The sequence below is a fragment of the Vigna angularis genome, chromosome 1 (assembly GCF_016808095.1).
Source record: "Vigna angularis cultivar LongXiaoDou No.4 chromosome 1, ASM1680809v1, whole genome shotgun sequence".
Lineage (NCBI taxonomy): Eukaryota > Viridiplantae > Streptophyta > Magnoliopsida > Fabales > Fabaceae > Vigna > Vigna angularis.
In genome coordinates, this window is record NC_068970.1 from 14,599,107 (window position 1) to 14,621,735 (window position 22,629).

At 33.4% G+C, this 22,629-nt stretch overlaps 1 protein-coding gene and 1 long non-coding RNA gene across 2 annotated transcripts; both read left to right on the forward strand.

Annotated features, from left to right (window-relative positions):
- Window positions 1-4,144: 4,144 nt before the first annotated feature.
- On the forward strand, window positions 4,145-6,931 carry LOC128195205 (uncharacterized). The gene is made up of 2 exons (XR_008246773.1): window positions 4,145-4,426; window positions 4,510-6,931. It is a non-coding gene; the product is annotated as an uncharacterized LOC128195205 (long non-coding RNA).
- Window positions 6,932-16,389: 9,458 nt separating this feature from the next.
- LOC108333484 (LRR receptor-like serine/threonine-protein kinase RGI5) lies at window positions 16,390-19,463 on the forward strand. The gene is made up of 4 exons (XM_017568951.2): window positions 16,390-17,133; window positions 17,581-17,841; window positions 17,927-18,799; window positions 18,883-19,463. The coding sequence occupies exons 1-4, from the start codon at window positions 16,707-16,709 to the stop codon at window positions 19,365-19,367; spliced, it is 2,046 nt and encodes a 681-aa protein (XP_017424440.1). The 5' UTR covers window positions 16,390-16,706; the 3' UTR covers window positions 19,368-19,463.
- The last annotated feature ends 3,166 nt before the right edge of the window (window positions 19,464-22,629 follow it).

A 22,629-nucleotide genomic window follows, 5' to 3' on the forward strand; every position in this document is an offset into this window, starting at 1 on the left:
TGTTCAGCACGTATACAGCAGTAGAGACTGCCTCTCCCCAAGATACGTGTGGCAAATTTTTCTGCTTCAACATACTGCATGCCATATCCAGGACAGTTCTGTTTCTTCTCTCTGCGAAACCATTGTTTTGGGGAGTGTATGGAGTCGTGACTTCATGTTCTATGTCATTCTCAGCACAGAAATATTCGAAAACTCTAGAAGTATATTCTCCCCCTCCATTTGTCCTTAGAAATTTTATAACTTTCCCACTATAACTTTCAACAGCAGCCTATCTCTTGAATGTTGAAAAAGCATCACTCTTGGCTTTAATCAGATACACCCACATCATTCTGTTGTAACTTGCATTCATCTATAAAAGACACAATACTTATTTTGTCCTGGAGAAGGTACTTCAAACGGACCACACACATCAGAATATGTCACATGCAACAAATCAGTGACTCTCATATGCATATGGGATTTGAAAGAAGTTCATGGTTGTTTTCCAAGTAAACATTCTTCACACATTTTATCTGGCAGAGATATATTGGGTAATCCAATCACCATTTTCTTATCAGCTAATTTATTTAAACTCTTACAATTAAAATGACCAAACCTTATGTGCCAAATCTAATTTAATTTGTCCAAAACAGTGGCTGCAAAAAAGCACTGTTTTTCAATCTGATGAAGCTTGATCTGAAAGGTTATGCTCTTTGACAAATAGGACTTTAACACCAATTTCTGTCTTGAGTCATAAACTTTCAGCAACTCATCCTTCATGGTAACTAAGAAGCCTTTTTTCTCAACTAGTTGTCCTACATTTAGCAAGTTACCTTTCATGCCAGTAACGTATAGAAAACTCTTGATTATTGCTACCATTTCTTCTGATCACAATATCACCTTCACTAGTTGTTGTTATGGTGCTGTCATTAGCCAACCTCATTTTGCTTTGTTTGCTGGTATCAAGATTGGTAAGCCAGTCCTTGTGTCCAGTCATGTGATCGGAGCAACCAGTGTCCAAGAACCAGTTTTCAGAGACAAAATCATCCTGTGCTGTAACCATGAGCAACACAGGTTCCTCATCAGTTTCATCTTGAGCCACATAAGCATCATTATCTGAATCTTTCTTTTTCTTCCCTTTGCCATGCCAACAATCAGTTGCATAATGCCCCCATTTCTCACAGTTAAAGCATTGAATTTTCTTCCTATCTTGATTTCGCTTACCACTTCTACCTCCTCGACTGCTCCTACCAGAGGATTCTAGTTTCTCATCATGTTTGGATTGTTCTTGATTAAAAGAACTCCCTTCTTTGCCAGATCTGCTTCTTTGCTTTCCTTTCTTTCATCTTCCGGGTGATGAACTAGTCTTCTTGGAGACTTCAGTTTGCAGGGCCTGCTCTTCACCAGTCCTATCAACATTTCTTGACAACAACACGTGAGCCTCCAACTACCCCTGAAGCTCTTTTATCTTCATCTTTGTAATATCCTTGGACTCTTCTATTACAACAACAATGTAGTCAAACCTGGGGGATAATGTCTGCAAGACTTTTTCTACTATATTCTGTTCTGTCACCATTTCTCCACATGTTCTCATGGAGTTTGTCAGCAAGTGCAGCCTATTGAAGTAGTCTGCCACAGATTCTTATCAAGCATAAAGAACAGCTTGTATTGTCGTCTGAGAGACTGTAACATCACTTTCTTGGTCTTTTCAGCACCTCCCTATATCCTAAACCTCCTTTGTTGTTTGGGCTTTGGCAATCTTCTCAAAGTTAACAAGATTCACACACTGATGCAGACGACAGCGTGCCTTCAAATCCTTTTTCTTGGTTGCTGCATCCGCCTTCTCTGCAGTGCCTTCTTTCACAGTATAAAGCACTTCTTGATAATCAAGAATAACCTCCATTTTTATCACCCGGTGGTCATGATTCATTGTAAACTATAAACATACAAAATTTATAATAAACGCTCAAATTGATTGTAAATTATGTTTATGCATATATATATATATACATATATATATATATATATATATAACTTTTACATTCTTGAATTTATATTTTTTTATAATTACTCTGTGAATTATATAAGGAGAGAGACACACACATTTTATATATTTTATGTTAGAAGTTATTATTTTTATTATTTTCATCCTACACCTTATTTAAATTTTCAAATCCATCATGTTTCAACGTTACATAAGCCACCTACTCTATATTTATTATTTAATTAGTATTGTATTTTTTTATATATTTAAAATATATAAAATTATGAAATGTCTTTGGATTGGGTTAGCTTGACTTGGCTTGAGTTGGGTTTGGTTCAGTTCGGTTCGATTCGTTGGGTTTGGTTCAGTTTAATTGGATTAGGTTTGGTTGCGTTCGATTGGGCTAGGCTGGGTTAGGTTGGGTTGGGTTCGATTCGGTTCGGTTTGATTCAGTTGGGTTGGGTTGGGTTTAGTTAGGTTCGGTTGAGTTCGGTTTGGTTAGGTTGGGTTCAGTTGGGTTGGGTTCGGTTGTGTTCGGTTTGGTTCAGTTGGATTGAGTTTGGTTGAGTTGGGTTAGGATGGGTTGGGTTGGGTGGGTTGCATTGGATTTAGTTGGGTTGGGTTGGGTTTGGTTAGGGTTTGGGTTTGGTTTGGTTTTGGATTAGGATTGGTTTGGGGTTGGGTCAGGGTTGGTTTGATTTGGGTTTTGTTTAGTTGGGTTGGGTTGGGTTTTGTTGGGTTTGATTGAGTTCGGTTGGGTTGGATTTGGTTGAGTTCGGCTGGGTTGGGTTGGGTTAGGTTGGGTTGGGTTTGGTTTGGTTCGGTTCAGTTCGTTGAGTTAGGTTCAATTTAGTTGGGTTGGGATGGGTTTGGTTGGGTTGGGTTGGGTTTGGTTTGGTTTGGTTAGGTTCAGTTGAGTTGGATTAGGTTCGGGTTGGTTTGGTTGGATTGGGTTTGTTTGGGTTAAGTTTGGTTGGGTTGGGTTAGGTTGGGTTGGGTTCAATTCGATTAGTTGGGTTTTGTTGGATTGGGTTCAGTTCGGTTAAGTTGGGTTGGGTCAGGTTAGGTTCGTTTCGGTTCGGTTCATTTCGGTTGAGTTTTGTTGGATTGGGTTCGGTTGGATTGGGTTGTGTTGAGTTGGGTTGTGTTGAGTTGGGTTTGGTTGGGTTCAGTTTGGTTTGGTTGGGTTGGGTTCGGTTAGGATGGGTTTCATTCGGTTTGGTTGGGTTCAATTATTTTGAGTTTGGTTTCGTTTGGTTTGGTTCGGTCTGGTCTGGTCCGGTCCAGTTCGGCTCGATTCAGTCCAGTCTAGTTCGGTCTGATCCGGTTCGGTTTGGTCCAGTCCGGTTCGGTTCAGTCTGGTCCGGTCTGGTTTGGTTCGGTCCGGTACATTCCAGTCCAGTTCGGTTCGGTGCGGTTTGGTCCGGTCCGGTCCGGTTCGATTCGGTTTGGTCCGGTTCGGTTCGGTTCGGTTCGATCCGGTACGCTTCGATCCGGTACAGTTCGGTCCTGTTTGCTTCTGCCCGGTCTGGTCATATCCGATCCGGTTCGATCTAGTCCGATCGGGTGTGGTCCGGTTTTGTTAGGTCCGGTTCGGTTTTGTTCGGTTGGGTTGGGTTGGGTTCGGTTGTGTTGGTTTGGGTTGAGTTTGGTTGGATTCGGTTCGGTTCGGTTGGGTTTAGTTGGGTTGGGTTAGGTTAGCTTAGGTTGGGTTGGGTAGGGTTGGGTTGGGTTGGGTTGAGTTGAGATAGGTTTGGTTAGGTTGGGTTCATTTCAGTTTAGTTCGGTTGGGTTCGGTCCTGTTTGGTTCGATTTAGTTCGTTTCGGTTTTGTTTGGTTCGTTTCTGTTGGGACTGGTTTGATTTAGTTCTGTTCGGTTTGGTTCGGTTCAGTTCGGTTTAAATCGGTCTCGACTGGTGCAGTCCAATCAGGTTGAGTCCGGTTCGGTTCGATTTAGTATGGTCCGGTTCTGTTCGGTTCAGTTCGGTTTGATTCTGTTTGGTTCAGACCGGTCCGGTCCGGTCCGGTCAAGTTCGATTCGGTTCATTCAGTTCCGGTCCAGTTGGATCTAGTCCGGTCCGTTCTAGTCCAATTTGGTTTTACTTCGATTCGGTTCCTTCCGATTTTCTATATAAGAGTCTCTCTCTCCGCGAATTTTCTCAAACTCCTCTGACCATTCTCTTCGTCGCCATAAATTGCTCTCTCTGATTACCTGTTATCCGATTCGATTCTTTATCCAATACCTCAACTTAATACTGCCGTTTAACTATTCCTCTTTGCCGCGCTTGTTTTGTTCCTTTCCGACCCGCACGAGAATGTTTAGGAGCTTCTTTTTTGTTTACTGTGGTTATCCACCGTGACTATACATTGATTGATTGGTTGGGTGGTTGATTTTGGTTTCAGATTTGTGTTCAAAACTATAGTATCTACTTTCAAGAAAAGAATATCGTGTCTTGTTTTGATGTATTATTTCCATTCTTTTCCTATAGCAACTTGTGTAGCATGGTGTTTAGTCATCTTACATAGTACTCTATCGTACCATGTAGGGAGGAGAAGACAAAGATTTTGTAAAAGAGTGTAATGATGGGTTCTTTGCAACAACCTGTTTGGACCAAGGGTGTGATTTCCCCTGCAAAAGGGTATGGGAATAAAAACAGAGTTTTACCTCGACTAAAGTTCTTCAATGTTAGAAGGAGGTTTGGTCACTCCGAGCACGACCTCTTTGTCTTTCGTCGTGGCATCCGATTTGAGAGTTTGATTTTTATGCGCCCTGTTATATCATTTTTGTGTTTTGATGTTCTGTATAGTCACGCTGGTTTATATACAGTTACTTGAATTTATGAATAATAATGATCTCTTTTATACATCTTGAGCAGTGATGGAAGCGCCTGGCTCCTGCCTAACAAACAAGTACGGATAACGGGTAAAAGGTAATGAATGGTCTAGTTACTTAAAAGACATTTTTTATTCATTTTCTGGAATCTGTTTTCTGTTTCATATTTTCAAGACTTTAGAGAATACATCTGTTATGGTATTATGGTGGCAATGAGTACATTGATGCGCTTGAAACCCTATGTCTAGAAAGGCAGTGGCTGCATTTCGTGTGGATGTTATCTTCAACCATTATCTGGTTACCCAGCTAATTTTTCAGTATACAATGCAATTCTTAAACCGCATGATCGAATAATGGTAATCTGTTTTCTTCACACTTGATTTTGCATAATTAACTCCTGGTATCATTTGATTAAGCATGTACGTATTCATGTGAGTTTGCATTTGTTCCTTTTTCTATTTTTCGACGAAAAGAAAAGATGGATAAATTTTTGGTTTCACATAAATATTTTTAAAATAAAATAATAAATTAAGATAAACTTATTATTTTAACATTTTTGTTTGCACATGTTAAACACCTCTCTTAAATAAAATAAACAAATTGCCCTCTCTTATCGTGTCTCAGTTAATGAACTCAAGTTTGCCCCATCAAACATGTTTTAAGAAAATTAAATCTTATATTTTCTCATCAATTTTGTTTGGTACGTTTTTATTATTCAATTTTTTTTTCTTTGCCCTACGCAAGTGGCAATTGATGCAATTGTGAGTTTTAATGAGATTTCAAGTTGTAACCTTATTCTTCGGTCAATGGGCATTGTATGAGCTCTTGAACCAATTGAAAGAAAATTCTTCTGCTTCAACATACTGCATGCCATATCCAGGACAGTTATGTCAAAACCATTGTTTTGGGGAGTGTTTGGAGTCGTGACTTCATGTTCTGTCATTCTTAGCACAGAAATATTCAAAGACTCTAGAAGTATATTCTCCCCCTCCATTTGTCCTTATAATTTTTATAGCTTTCCCACTATAATTTTCAACAGCAGCCTTGAATCTCTTGAATGTTGCAAAAACATCACTCTTGGCTTTAATCAGATACACCCACATCATTCTGTTGTAACTTGCATTCATCTATAAAAGACACAATACTTATTTTGTCCTGGAGAAGGTACTTCAAACGGACCACACACATCAGAATATGTCACATGCAACAAATCAGTGACTCTCACATGCATATGGGATTTGAAAGAAGTTCATGGTTGTTTTCCAAGTAAACATTCTTCACACATTTTATCTGGCAGAGATATATTGTGTAATCCAATCACCATTTTCTAATCAGCTAATTTGTTTAAACTCTGACAATTAAAATGACCAAACCTTATGTGCCAAATCTAATTTGATTCGTCCAAAACAGTGGCTGCAAAGCACTGTTTTTCAACCTGATGCAGCTTGATCTGAAAGGTTATGTTCTTTGACAAAGGGGACTTTAACACCAATTTCTGTCTTGAATCATAAACTTTCAGCAACTCATCCTTTGGTAACTAAGAAGCCTTTCTCAACTAGTTGTCCTACATTTAGCTAGTTACCTTTCATGCCAGTAACGTAAAGAAAACTCTTGATTATTACAACAACAATGTAGTCAAACTTGGAGGATAATGTCTACAAGACTTTTTCTACCATATTCTGTTCTATATGGAATTTGTCAGCAAGTGCATACTGTTGAAGTAGTCTGCCACAGATTCTTGATCAAGCATAAAGAACAGCTTGTATTGTCGTCAAAGACACTGTAGCTTCACTTTCTTGGTCTTTTCAGCACCTCCATATGCCCTTTGCAGAATATCCCAAACCTCCTTTGTTGTTTGGGCTTTGGCAATCTTTTTAAAGTTAACAAGATCCACACACTGATGCAGAAGACAGCGTGCCTTGAAGTCCTTTTTCTTGGTTGCTGTATCCGCCTTCTCTGCAGTGCCTTCTTTCACGGTATCGAGATCACCTCCATTTTTATCACCCGGTGATCATTATTCATTGTAAATTATAAACATACAAAATTTATAGTAAACGCTCAAATTTATTGTAAATTATGTTTATGCGCGCGCGCCACACACACATATGTATATATAAATATATATAACTTTTACATTCTTGAATTTATATTTTTTTATAATTACTCTGTCAATTATGTAAGGAGAGAGACACACACATTTTATATATTTTATTTTAGAAGTTATTATTTTTATTATTTTCATCCTACACCTTATTTAAACTTTCAAATCGATCATGTTTCAACATTACATCACAAACCGCCTACTCTATATTTATTATTTAATTAGTATTGTATTATATATAATATAAATTATGAAATGTCTTTGTTTTGTTAATTAAAATAGCTCTTCGTAACTTTCATCAAACTTAATATTTTTCTTAAGATAAAAAATATACAATAAAGGATATAAGTAGCCATCTTTGTCAGTTATAATGTAATTATATTTAAAATACTACTAAATATTTTACAAAATAATGTGATATATTTATTTATTTACAATTTTTTTTAAATATTATAGACAAATATAAATAATATATATAGTTCAAATGTATAAAATACTGAATATATATATATACTTTATGTACATATAACTAAATAAAGTGGTGAATTACAGGAATTTAAGAGCTAGAATGTTTTATGAATATCTTACATTTTTCATCTCTTATACAGAATCAGCACTGTATATCGGAATAAAGTTTTGACAAAGAAAAGAAATTCATTGCAAGAGCGTCAATATCTCACATTTTTCTTTAAATTTCTTAATATGTGTATGGTTTGAATATAATCAATAATCTCACATTTTTTTTAATAAGAATAAAATCAAAGATAATTTAATTATATTTTTATTTTCTAATTTCTTGAACTACGTCTTAAAAAAATCATAGAAAAAAAGTTAAACTTTAAAACCAATACTTTAAATAGAATGATTTGTTAAGATATGCCAAATATTCTATTAAAGGATATTAGGCAATCAAATATTATGTTAGTTATAATTTAGATATTATTATAATTTGTGCAGATTTGTGCACCTGTCATTCCTTTAATAGATGAAGGATTATAGGATCCTTAAATGTATATATATGGTACTCTACTCTTTGAAATAATATATCTGAATTATTCTTTAAACCTTTTATTATGGTATCAAGAGCCAACACTGATATCCTCTAAGATATAGGAATCAGTGCCTTTTTTCATTGAATATTTCTGATGGCTTCTTCCGATGACAATCAATCGGAGAAACATGATTCTGGAACTTCCGCTCCTTCCAAGAGTTATATTTCTACTGCTGTCGAATTTGTGACCAAGTCAGGTGTATCTAACTCTGCCCTTAATCTTTCTGTTGGTACTAAGGATAGTAATTGGATAATTGATTCGGGTGCTACTGATCATATGACTTGTGATCCTCATATATTTACTAATTTTTCCTCTAATTGTTCTAAAACTGTTATTATTAATGCCAATGGGGTCTCATCTCCTATTGAAGGTATAGGTACTATATCCCTCTCACCCTCCTTGTCGATTCCTGATGTTTTATTTGTTTCTACATTAAACTGTAATCTTATCTCCGTCAGCAAGTTAACCAAATCACATTCTTGTGTTGCCTTATTTTACCCAACTCATTATCTTTTTCAGAACATCCATTCCAAGGAGAAGATTGCTAGTGGTAGAGAGAGTGAAGGACTGTATTATCTTGAAAATGTCTCACAATCAAACCATAATAAAGGATTGACTTGTCTTGCGAACGATCACATACAAGATAAAAACAAAAAAGAAATTTGGTTGTGGCATAGACGGTTGGGACATCCCTCTTTTGGTTATTTAAAAAAACTATTTCCATCACTATTTCATAAATGTAATATTTCTGATTTTTTCTGTGAAACTTGTGTTTTGGCAAAAAATCATCGTGTTGTGTTTCCTTTAAGCAATAACAAAACTAATTTTCCTTTTTCATTAATTCACACAGATGTTTGGGGCCCTGCCCCGCAATCTACACATAATGGAAAAAAATGGTTTATCAGTTTTGTTGATGATTGTACTCGGGTAACCTGGGTATATTTGCTTAAATATAAAAGTGATGTGTGTGATGTGGTTCGTTCCTTCTATCATTTGATTGTTACACAATTTAACACATCTATTAAGGTCATTCGATCAGACAATGGAGGAGAATATTTTAAGACTGAATTAATAGAGTTCATGAACTCTAAAGGCATCTTGCATCAAACTACATGTCCTTATTCACCACAACAAAATGGAGTGGCTAAGAGGAAAAATAGACATATATTAGAGGTGACAAGATCACTTTTGATAGATGGTAATGTCCCATCTCATTTATGGGGTGAGGCTGTGAGTTCTGCCGTTTATTTAATTAATCGAACTCCTTCTAGTGTGCTTAACTTTCGAAGGCCTTTTGATGTGTTGTCTGATCATTGTATCCTTCCTCCCATAGTTTATTTACCACCTCATATTTTTGGATGTGTTATATATGTTCACTTACACCCACATCAACGTACAAAGCTTGAAGAACGAGCGATCAAATGTGTTTTTGTTGGGTATGGATCAACTCAAAAAGGTTATCGTGCCTACCATCCACCATCAAGGAAATTTTATATTTCTATGGATGTGACATTTAATGAGCATGAATTTTTTTATGTTGATTCTCCACTTCAGGGAGGCAATGAAAGTGAAGTGCATAATCATGATGTTGGTATGTTTGATTGTGAAGATAAATTATTGTGTGAGGATCATTCTGCAGAAAGTGAGCCAATCCTAAATATGGACCCTTCTTTTCTGGATAATACAATGTCTTCTGATCATAACCAATTGGCTCAATCTTCTCCACAGGTTCAACTTGACTCTTCAGAGGTACCTTCTGATACTATCTCTGATAATACTAATGAAATTGATCATGGAATTGATTCTTGTCTGCATGAGACCACCAGCACACCAAACACTGAGTCTACTACTGTTCAATATATTCTTCCACCTCGTTCTAACCGTGGTCAACCTCCAGTTAAATATGAACCAGACCTCCAAGCCAAAATTAAATATCCCATTAGTAAATATGTGTCATCTCACAGGTTATCTTAGTCATATGCATCATTTGTATCTCAATTATCTTCAACTTCTATTCCTAGTAATGTACAGGAAGCTTTGGCAGATCCTAGATGGACCGAAGCAATGGTTGAGGAGATGGCAGCTTTAGAAAAAAACAACACTTGGGATCTTGTGTCCTTACCAAAAGGGAAGAAAATTGTGGGCTGCAAATGGGTCTTTATAATTAAACATAAAGCTGATGGAACTGTTGAGAGGTATAAAGCACGACTTGTGGCTAAAGGTTACACTCAGTCTTATGGTGTAGATTACCAAGAGACGTTCGCACCAGTAGCCAAACTCAATACTGTGAGAATACTTTTGTCGCTAGCTGCAAACCAAGATTGGCCTCTTCTACAATTTGATGTGAAAAACGCTTTCCTACACGGAGAAATTTCAGAAGAAATTTATATGGATTCTCCACCAAGCATGACTGATTCAATTGGAATGAAGGTTTGCAAATTAAAGAAGGCTCTATATGGATTAAAACAATCCCCAAGAGCATGGTTTGGAAGGTTTACCAAGTCTATGAAGGCTTTTGGCTATAGAGCGAGTAACTCTGATCACACCTTATTTTTTAAGAGAGGAAAAGGAAAAATTACAGCTTTGATTATATATGTAGATGACATGATTGTTACAAGAAATGACCAAGATGAGATTTCTAGTTTACAACAATACCTTGCATCTGAATTTGAGATGAAACAACTTGGAAATCTTAAATATTTTTTAGGTATTGAAGTAGCTAGATCAAAACATGGTATTTTTCTATGCCAAAGAAAATATACTATTGATTTACTATCGGAAACTGGGCTCCTTGGGAGTAAACCAGCTGATACACCAATTGAACAAAATCATAAACTTTTTCAATGCTCAAATTCAGCAAGCATAGACAGAGGAAGATACCAAAGGCTGGTAGGAAAATTAATTTATTTGTGCCATACACGTCCAGATATCACTTATGCAGTGAATGTTGTTAGTCAATTTATGCATGACCCACGGAAGCTTCATATGGATGCTGTTGAAAGGATTTTGAGATATTTGAAGTCCGCTCCTGGAAAAGGAATTTTGTTCTCAAATCATGAAAACTTAAAGGTAGAAGGGTACACTGATGCAGATTGGGCAGGTTCAAAAGATGATAGAAGATCTACCTCTGGATACTTTACTTTTGTAGGAGGGAATCTTGTAACTTGGAGGAGTAAAAAACAACCTGTAGTAGCAAGATCTAGTGCTGAAGCAGAATTCAGAGGCATGGCACTAGGTGTATGTGAACTTTTGTGGATTAAAAATGTGCTATCAGATTTGGGCTTTACACAAAATGAACCTATGAGTTTGTACTGTGACAATACTTCGGCTATAGCAATTGCTCACAATCCTGTGCAACATGATAGAACAAAGCATGTGGAGATTGATAGACATTTCATCAAAGAGAAGCTTGAAGCTGGAATAATTTCATTTCCTTTTGTAAGATCAGAATTGCAGTTGGCTGATGTTCTCACCAAAGGAGTATCAAGAAGATTGTTTAATGAGTCTCTATTCAAGTTGGGAATGTGTGATATCCATGCACCAACTTAAGTGGGGGTGTTAAGATATGCCAAATATTCTATTAAAGGATATTAGGCAATCAAATATTATGTTAGTTATAATTTAGATATTATTATAATTTGTGCAGATTTGTGCACCTGTCATTCCTTTAATAGATGAAGGATTATAGGATCCTTAAATGTATATATATGGTACTCTACTCTTTGAAATAATATATCAGAATTATTCTTTAAACCTTTTATTATGATTGACTCATATTATCTCTCACTATAAAAATAATTACATCGGACTTTGCAATTTCAAATCAGAATAGGCATTGTATGAGAAAACGAAGAGTGATGCTCCCTCCACCACCCCATTTTCTTTCTAAGTTTTTTCAATTTTTTTAAAATTCTAAATTTATTTCTTTTATTTTTTACTTTTACCATTATTTTTTAAAACACTAATCTCAATTCCCTCTCACTTTTACTTTTCCTTTCACTCTCAGCAGCAAGCCCCCACCCTCCACTGTCATTTTCTCTCTTTCTCTTAATTTTCACTTCTGTTAATACAAAATTTGACAGAAAAAACAAATTCTGCATAGTATAAATTTGAAACATTTATAACTTCTGATGAGTTTTTAAGCATCATGATTCCATAATATAATCTGCTAAAAATTTCTTTCTCACTTCCTTGTCTTTAAATAACTAAACTTGAAAATCTATGCTTAAAATTACATTCGTGCTTACAATAGTGCAATGAAAGAGAAGTATGTTTGTTGAGTACAAAATAAAAAGTTAATACAAGAAAAAATAGTTAGTTCAGTTTATCATATGGTGTTCAGTGAATCTCGTGAAATTTGAAAGGAAATGAAAAATGTTGTGTTAAACGGAAGTGAAAATTAAGAGAAAGTGACAATGGAGGGGTGTGAGGGCTTGCCGCTGAGAGTGAAAGGAAAAGTGAAAGTGAGAGGGGTTGGAATTAGAGTTTTAAAAAATAAAAAGTAAAATTGATAAAAGTAAAAAGTAAAAAGGATAAATTTAAAATTTTAAAAAAAATTGAGAAGGTATAAAGAGAAGATGGGGTGGTGGAGAGAACAACACTCGAAAATGAATGTAGACGGATATACGGTTGATTGTAGCATGCCCAAATTCAAATAACAACACTTTTATTCAGATCTTTTTATGATCAATGTTGTGCTATACTCATAATCTCCCTGCATTATATATATTATTCGACTTGTTTATGTATTGTATTATTCTATATAAGAAAAGAATTAGTGTATATAAAAAATAACAGTATACAAAATTACACTTATAGCCTTATCTCGTTAGTTTACACTCGTCCACTACTCGGGGTATTTTGGTCTTTTTGTCTGTCATCCTACTTTAATTACCAAAAATTGAAACTTACTGAAACATGAAATGGTAAGCATAATAAAAATAGTAAATTAGTTTGGTTTAATGTTTCAATAGGTCCCTATTTTCGTCTCAAATTTGAAATAGGTCCCTCTTATATTTGAAGTCTTAATTAGATCCTTATTTTTGTTAATTTGATGCAAATAAATCCTTTCCGTCAATTTCAGAGAACGGCGTTAAGGAGTGCATGACGTGGCGTTTGTGAATTCAATTTTTTAAGGTTTAATGTCTCAATAGGTCCCTATTTTCGTCCCAAATTTGAAATAGGTCCCTGTTATATTTGAATTCACACACGCCACGTCAAAATTTGGGACCTATTTTGGGACCTATTTCAAATATAACAGGGACCTATTGAGACATTAAACCTTAAAAAATTGAATTCACAAACGCCACGTCACGCACTCCTTAACGCTGTTTTCTGAAATTGACGGAAAGGATTTATTTGCATCAAATTAACAAAAATAAGGATCTAATTAAGACTTCAAATATAACAAGGACCTATTGTAAATTTGGGACGAAAATAGGGACCTATTGAGACATTAAACCAATTAGTTTTCTTATCCATGATTGAGAATGAGTTGTCTCAGTCCACTTTCCTTTTTGGAAATTAACTCATGCTAATTTTGAAGTACATCAGAATTCAAGTCATAGATGCTTTAAGTATTTTATATATCTACAAATTATAATTGTTTATTTATATAAATTAAAATAGTTTTTGTATTGTTTTAAAAATCAACTTACTATAAAGCAACGATTAATTTCATTTAAATTTAAAATCAATAGTATAAAAGTAACTATAATATTTTTAAGAGAATAAAAAACCATTTAATGACTATTGAAGATAATAACACATTCATAGTAGAAATAATTGATATATTTTTAATTTAAGAATGTAACACTCCAAATTAATATAAATTCTCGACTAACTTAGAGCATTCCAAATTTTTTATATAACATTGTTTCGTCCCAAACAATGTTATAATATCATATTACAATTTCTTTATAATCATTATTCAAGATTTTAAAATAAATAAATTACTTTGTCAAAATAACATTAAGGAACAAAGAGTAGAATAACTTAAAAGTATATGTTAGTGTTAGTCTATCATCAAGTCTACTCTGGACTTGCACAACTGTTATTATAGACACTCGGTTATTTTTTACTTATTTAAAATCCATCGTCATAGTAGAACATACAAAAATATAACAAGGGTAAGCAAGAATACAAATGATGAAAAAAAAAATTTATAGAATAAATTAGCAATATTTTAACTATACACGATCATTCTTTAAGTTCTACACATCATACAGAAAATTCAATAACAATTGCCATCAAAAGGTTTTATATATATATATATATATATATATATATATATATATATATATATATATATATATATATATATATATATATAATCAATCAATTATTCAAGTTAATTCATACAAGAAAAACTATCTAAATTCTATCAAACGTCCACGATTGTCACTCAATACAACTTAAACATAGGTGAATTTCTTCCAACGCTAGTTAGATGATAGTTAGCGAGCTCAATATTCACCTAACAAGAGTAATCCTAGAACTCTCATGAGTTAAATGGATTAACTCGTCCAACGACAACCAAGTCAAAGGTTCACTATTTAAGTGATGCCTAACAACATAATAGTGGCGCTCAATAATATAACAAAATTCTAACTCTCTGTGTGAACTTTAATTAAGTAATTTTGATACTTTCTGAGTCATTCCCTAATTTAACAAAACGTCACAATCCCTAAAAATTCATGTTCTTAAATCAGAAAGTCCCAAATCAGTTCAATTCAAATGTCTCACAAAAAGGTGTTCAACATAACAGACAAAAACCAAGACATTTCACACGTTACTTCATTCTCTAATGATAATTGAATCAAATTCATTCTTCATCTTTTAGAACAATTCACCTTAAAAAGAATCATGCATTTATCATAGTCAATTCCATTCAACCCATTTCATAAAAAAGCACATGATAATTATATATATATATATATATATATATATATATATATATTAGCTTTCCTTACTTACTAGTAAACGGTATCTATAAATACTAAGCTTTCTAACAAGTAAGATATACAAAATATCTATAAAGAAGATATAAATTAATTATACAATCATACTTATCTTTAATCGAACAAAGATTGCTCATTGATCCCAAAAACACACATATAATCTAATTATCCCCATGTAAATCAAAACCCTAAGTGACTCTAAAAGAACTGTAAGAAAAACTTATTCTTTTCATAAATTGATTGGATATACAAGACATTATAAATTATTTACTAATTAATAATATAAATTAAAAAATTACAACTAATTCGGTTCTTTGTGTAAAATAAACTGTTTCAATAAATTCATTATAACTCTTATATTGCTATGTTTTAGGAGATATAAATATAATCTTAAATTAGGCAGTCATAGCAGTGGTTAACAACATTTAAAAAATATTAATAATATTGTATCTGTTGAATTGTTAGAGTCCTCAAGATTTTTTATAATATAAAAAAAAACATAAGAATGTTTTGTAATAATATTTATTATCATTATTCAAAAAAACACAACTAGCTCAACAGATTAGAACTTATTTCTACTCATAATTCAGAAACAATTTACGTCTTACAAAAAGATCTCAATTGTTTCATGTTCATATCTAAGGTTGCAGTGAAACGACCATCCACTGATATTGGTTATAACACTAAAAACTCTTTTTAAACAATAAAATAATTTGAATAAAAAAATGTCAACACTCGCACCTCTGAAGAAAATAAAAATCTGAATTTTATCATAGTTTTGTATATGTTTCCTTTTCCCAATCATATCGAGAATGGTGGCAGAGATTGAGTGGCGAGATGATTTTTAACTTCGATGTAGTCTTGACTTAACGACAACTAAAGTCTCTTTCACCACAAACAAACAAAAACAAAATGGAAAGACCGCCATTACTACTTTTTTTTTTCTTTCCACTGCCAAATAAACAACCTTATTTATTCATGCTAATGCCCAAATGCCAAATGGTGTTTGGTAAAGTGGAGAGCATTGAAAAGGATCATCACTACCTTCCTTTTTCCACTTCAAAAAATTTTATCATCCCAAACTATACCTTTTTAAAGCCATAATTTAAGCCATCCACACGTTTGTCCTTTTTCACACTATTTTTTCTAACCATCATATTCATTCAAACGTTAAAACTAATGCAATGTTTCTTCCTTAGTATTAGAATTGGTATCATCACAATTCAAACTGGTTTTGAACACACATCATCCTTATCCTTCCCTTGCCGTATGGGTTCGGGGTCGGTGATGCTTTTTCAAACATCATCCTTATGTTTCTCTTGCGCAATAATAAGGGAATTCATTTATAGCATTACTTTTCAATTTTTATGGCCAAATGGGAAAGTTGAAAAAACACAACACAGTCAAACTGAGGTGGTCCACAATACCAAAATCATTCATTGCGGCTTTAATATTATTCTACAGAAAAACGCTTTCTATACAGTGGCAACCATCCTTGCTGACCTTCATTCTCTATTGGAAATGTAATGTGAACCGATCTGTCTGTCAGCAACTCGAAGTTAATTAATTTGCTATGTTCTCTCTTTCAAGACGCTTCGTTTCTCCACCTCATTCTCTATGCACAAGCACAAACTAAACCTCCACATTCAGTGTCTTAGATGAAGTCTCCAAAACAAAGACTAACCGGGTGACTGTTGACCAACAACCCCAAACCAAAGCTAAAATCTTTGAGACAAAAGCTCATATGTGTGTCTCTCTTTCTGTTTAGTTTTGGAGAATTTTCAGTCCAGAATTGGAAATGAGTTTCCTTCATTTCCTCCTTCTGTGTGTGTTGGTTGCATTTTCCAGTTCACACCTGGTTCGTGGAAATGCAGAGCTAAGAGCTCTGATGGACCTGAAAATATCTCTGGACCCAGAGGACACGGTGCTTGCCTCGTGGACCAGTGATGGTGATCCGTGCAGTGGTTCGTTCTTGGGGGTTGCGTGCAACGAGCATAACAAAGTGGCGAATATATCATTGCCAGGAAGAGGTCTTTCTGGCCGTGTCTCTCCAGCTGTGGCTGAACTCAGATGCTTGTCAGGTCTATACCTACATTTCAACCACCTCTCTGGGGACATACCCAGAGAGATTGCAAATCTAACAGAATTGATGGATCTCTATCTCAACGTTAATAATCTATCTGGAACAATTCCCCCTGATATCGGGAACATGATTAGTCTCCAAGGTTAGTATATAGTTTTGTGGTAGCTTATCTTTAGTTTGTATCAAGTTATCTACAGAAACGAAGCCTCATTGCTTAATCTTAAATTCTATTAACTGCTTTGAGTTGAATACCTTTAATGGGGGAAGGAAATTGTATTAGTTTGAATTTTGCGAATTATCTGAACACTCTGTCAGTTAAGTTGCGTTACTACTATTATGATATGGATTTGACTAAGTCCAGCTTCCAAGTTGGGTGTCCAGAACTGTAAATGTACTTCTCCATTCCATGCTTATCTGTTAGTATGCATTATTCATTTCCATTTTGTTAAAAATGAATGATACTGAATGAATCCAATTAATCCCTTTTAATTGATTTTCAACAAGCCTACCTGTATTTGGTATCAAATTTGAGGGGTTTTTGTTAGAGTTTTGTATATTAATCCAAATTCTCCTGCTCTTCATACTTTAGTGCTGCAGTTAGGCTATAACCAGTTAGAGGGGAACATACCCAAGGAACTGGGTTCGTTGAAGCAGCTTAATGCTATGTCTTTGCAACATAACAGATTAACTGGTCAGATTCCTCTAACCTTGGGTAGCTTGGAGAACCTAAGGAAGCTATATTTGAGCTCTAACAACTTCAATGGCATAATCCCTGCAACACTAGCTGATATTGCAAACTTGGAAGTTCTAGATATTCAAAACAATTCTCTTTCAGGGACAGTTCCTTCTGGTATGCCATTATTCTTATTTTATTGTTGACCTATTTTTTATACATTTGGACATATACTGATTAGTACTTTAAAATGAAAATGAAGCATTGCGGAGATTAGGGGAAGGATTCAAAGGTGCAAACAACCCAGATCTCTGCGCAGTTGGGTTTTCTACTTTGAAAACTTGCAACAATGATACAATATATGGCGTTGGTCAGATTAGTTCCGGAAATATATCCATAAATAATAATCCCTCGATAACTTTCTCGAATCCTGCAAATACCCACTTGAACTGTAGCCAAATTCATTGCTCAAAATCAGGAAGGTTTCTCCATCTTGTCATTGCAGCAAGTGTGACAACTACCATTATAACATTCTTAAGTTCTGGAATTTTCATGTTTGTCAGATACCGTCGCCATAGGCAGAGGGTTAGGAACACGTCAGATTGTTCTGAAAGCCAACCTAGTCCTAACCTGGCCAAAGATTTCTACAGAAGTTCATCACCACTTGTTAATCTTGAGAATTACTATAATGGTTGGGACTCAGTGGCCGATGGTCAAAATGCAAGTGGATTATCCCTTGAATATCTGAACCGTTTTAGATTTAATATAGATGAGATAGAATCCGCAACACAACACCTTTCCGAGGCCAATCTACTGGGTAAGAGCAAACTCTCAGCAGTCTATAAAGGTGTTCATAGAGACGGTTCTCTTGTGGCCATTAGAAGCATCAGCGCGACTTGCTGCAAAACTGAGGAAGATGAATTTTTGAAGGGATTGATCCTATTAACCACTCTGAGACATGAAAATATTGTTAAGATGAAAGGTTTCTGTTACTCAAGGAGCAGAGGTGAATGGTATTTTGTCTATGACTTTGCCACCAGGGGCAATCTGTCTCAATATCTTGACAAGGAAGATGGAAGTGACAGTGTACTAGAATGGTCGAAAAGGGTTTCTATCATCAGGGGTATTGCAAAAGGTTAGTTCTTCTCCTTTCTCCCGTTTCTGCATCAGATGCAACTCTGGATATCTGTTTGATATTGACTTTTCTTTCACGACCAGGTATTGGTTATTTGCACAGCGACGAAGCAAGCAAGCCTACAATAGTACACCAAAACGTTTCAGTTGAAAAGGTTATTCTAGACCATGAATTTAACCCCTTGATCATGGATGCTGGCCTCCCTAAGCTTCTTGCAGAGGATGTAGTTTTCTCAGCTCTTAAAGCAAGTGCTGCCATGGGATACCTTGCACCAGAATATATTACTACTGGGCGATTTACGGAGAAGAGTGACATATATGCTTTTGGGGTCATTGTCCTTCAAGTTCTATCTGGAAAGGCATTGGTGGGGGGTTCAATCCGGGTTGCAGTTGAAGCTTTTAGATTTGAAGATTTTGTTGACACAAATCTGAAGGGAAATTATTCTAAATCTGAAGCTGCAATTCTTTCAAAGCTTGCAATTATGTGCACCAATGAAGTGCCAGAGCAAAGGCCAACCATGGTGGAGGTGATTCAAGAGCTGGTCATGCTTCCTCTCCATCCTTCATAATCTACCACTTTATGTCTTATTCCTAACATATCTTTTGCCAAATAATTGTTTATTCTGGACATTCATTTCGTTCAACTGATACTTTTACTCTGTAAATCCACAAATCCAGGGGAATCCAATGCTAACTTTACATCATAAATCATAAAAATATTAAATAAAGCAAAATTGGAAATCGTGATTCTCTTTCGTCTTCTATTTTATGAATAGTTGAATATAGTCTTTCTCACTTTACACCGTTAAAATGTCAACCAACGCTTCACTGTCACGTCTATCCGTTTACACACGTGGCACGTCCGGACACGTTTTGTACAACTAGCACAACTCATAATTTATCTTGAATTGAAAATCTTTATGGCTTTGTAATTTATTTCTCGAGACTACAAATTTATGCTAATCTTACTTCTCATTTAACCAAATATTTTTATACGTAATGAACAGACATTAAAAAGTACAGTAGAAAATACTTTATAAATACTAATCTTTCATAGAAAACTAAAAATAACTTGAACAAAATTTTGGTTTAACATATCCAGGACCGATACGTGAAGCAAATTTTGAAGGATTTAAAATAACGTCCTCTAACTATAGAATTGTGATATGACATTTTGAATTGTTTAAAATAAATTTAGTTACTTTAATAAACTGCCTCTGCGTAAGAATAAAACAATATTTTATTAAAATTTATGATTAAATGTAAATTAAATATAAAAATTGTAAATTGTTTGAAAATTTTTCCCACAGTTTTATAAAACTGTTTAATGATAATGTGAGTATAAATTGTTTAATAATAATGTGATATAATAAAGACAATATATAACAGTTTTCAATATATGAAGATCATAAATAACATTTTTCAATATATGAAACAATCTGAGTTGTTTGTATTAAAAATACTCTTATAGTTTTCAATTTAAAATTTTTCTATTTCTTCTCCATTTTTAAATAAAGACATTCAATCTTTTAATTTTTCAAAATTGGTGATTTTAGTCCAAATATTAGTAGACAATTCCAATTTAAACGCTAATTTTACATTATTTACCTATGATGACTTGGGTAATTATCACATGCTAAATTTTAGTTTTATATTCTGATTAGATTAAATTATTTGATGAATTTTATTATAAATAAATAAATAAAAGAGATGAAAATGAGAATCCAAACTTCAATTTTGTTGACTTGTTGTAATCCTTCCATTTTTCTTAAACCTTTATCATAATTTCTTGTTGTTGAAGAAACATTAAAGAAAAAATATGTTAAATATAACTTTAAATTATGATCATCTAATGAAGAACTTAAAACAATATTTGTTGAATCGTGTCTATAGTTAAAATTAGGTGATCTTCTACTAATGTGTATAATTGAACTATTTTTTACTACTAATTAAATGTCTCTAATAAGTACGAATGTGTTTAATGATGTGTGATGTGAGTGTCTACTCTTATAAACTTTAAAATGATATAAAGTGTATTTTAAACAATTTTATGTTACAATTGAGATATATACATAAAATATTATTTTAAAACAAATTACATTATTTGATAAGTAATCTTAATGCCTTTGATCTTGTTTGATTATTCGTGTCTCTAATAAAACAATATTTGTGTTAATAGGATAATATATGTCGAGGTTTCTATATGAGAGATGTCTTATGATCGGAAGTATTAAGGGGTTTATTTAATGTAAAAGAAGTATGCAATTATATATGTATTTAATTGATCTTTATGTTTGAAATTAATCTGCGGTAACATTTTGGGATTTACATTATTTTCTGTCTTTGTAACTATTCAACATCAAAAGCTTGCGAAGAAACATTAAAAAAAAAAGTCAATTTAGTCTTCTGTTGAGTTATTAAAGCAACTTGCTCAATAATTAAGCGATCATGAAAAAGTATATTTGAAATATTAAATCACGATGACCATATTAAAGGAGGGAGAATTTTGTTCATGTTATGAATGCATGTTGTGTCATTACACTAAAAAGAAAAAAGTTAAAGGAAATGAAAGAGATGACTCAAAAGATGGTTCAAATAGGATCTATTCTTAAATCTTAAACTGTTGATTTTTTTTTTCCTATTTTTTCTCCTTTGTGTTAATTGTTCTTATTATTTTCATTTGTTTTTACGTTATATGGTTTAGTTATTTCCTTCAAGTGAGAACCAATAAAAAAAATACAATAGTAGGATGTATAACAATTTATGAAGGTTAGTGTTATTATTGATGGATCTTTAAAAAAAATCATGTGAAGTGATATAACATGAATGAAAACTTAACTCAATCCCTACTTAACATAATTTGTGAATCAAATCCTTAAAATAATGAATTGATATATGTTTTTTTCTTAAAAGATACTTAATTTTTTTTATTTCTATATATGTAATATGAAATTAGAGAATTTTCAATAATTATATATAAATATGTTAAATTATGTAGATTGATAATTTCCTTTACTAGATAAATAAGTATTGCAATTTACAATATATAAAATAATAATTGAACCAAAACTCGAATTTAAAAGTCCTTGTAGCTTTAGTTTTAAAGCGCGTAACCTTACCGTCTTAAATGAACTAAAATTATAAGTATTAGAAGAAATTGATCTGTTTTATATGACGGGAGAGTAGTAATGAAATTATGCACTGGACGTTATTCACAACAATCTACTTGTAATTACACCTTCTATTTTTATCAATATATTTTGTTTTATTATCTAAAAGAAAGATCACGATAAATGAGATGTAAATTATACCGATCGATCTTTTTAATTTCAAGTCATCTGGTTTGAAATTTCATGAGTGATAGGTTATAATAAAAAACAAGTTTAATAATTAATTATAAGTTATTATGTTAAAAGAGATCAAAAGATAATTGAAACATTTCAGATCATCATTAAGGTAAAAACTCATCCAAGACTTATAATTATAATATATAAGTAAGATATAATTAATACTTTTGAATTTATTAAGTTTTATTTTAACAGAACACTAATTTAAATATCGAATTATCTTTAACCAATAGTCATTAAAAAAAATAATCAAGAGGAAAATTTTAATAAGATTGTATAATTAGAAGAACAAAGTTTAATTTATCTTCAGTCATACAAAAATAATGCCAAAATATTTGTGCTAGTAAGAAAACATAGTACGTATTATCTATACATTGCTTGTAAAAGAAGTCATGGATTTATTTTTTCTTACTTTTGAAATTTGGTCTGGACATACGTGTGTGTCTAAATATATTTAAAAATAAATAAATAAATAAATTATCCC

Bases quoted from the DNA above. Each gene is read 5' to 3' on its own strand.
- LOC108333484 (XM_017568951.2), top strand. From the start codon at position 16,707: ATGAGTTTCCTTCATTTCCTCCTTCTGTGTGTGTTGGTTGCATTTTCC. The intron at 17,134-17,580 runs GTTAGTATATAG...TTCATACTTTAG, and splicing joins GAACATGATTAGTCTCCAAG to TGCTGCAGTTAGGCTATAAC. The intron at 17,842-17,926 runs GTATGCCATTAT...ATGAAAATGAAG, and splicing joins TTCAGGGACAGTTCCTTCTG to CATTGCGGAGATTAGGGGAA.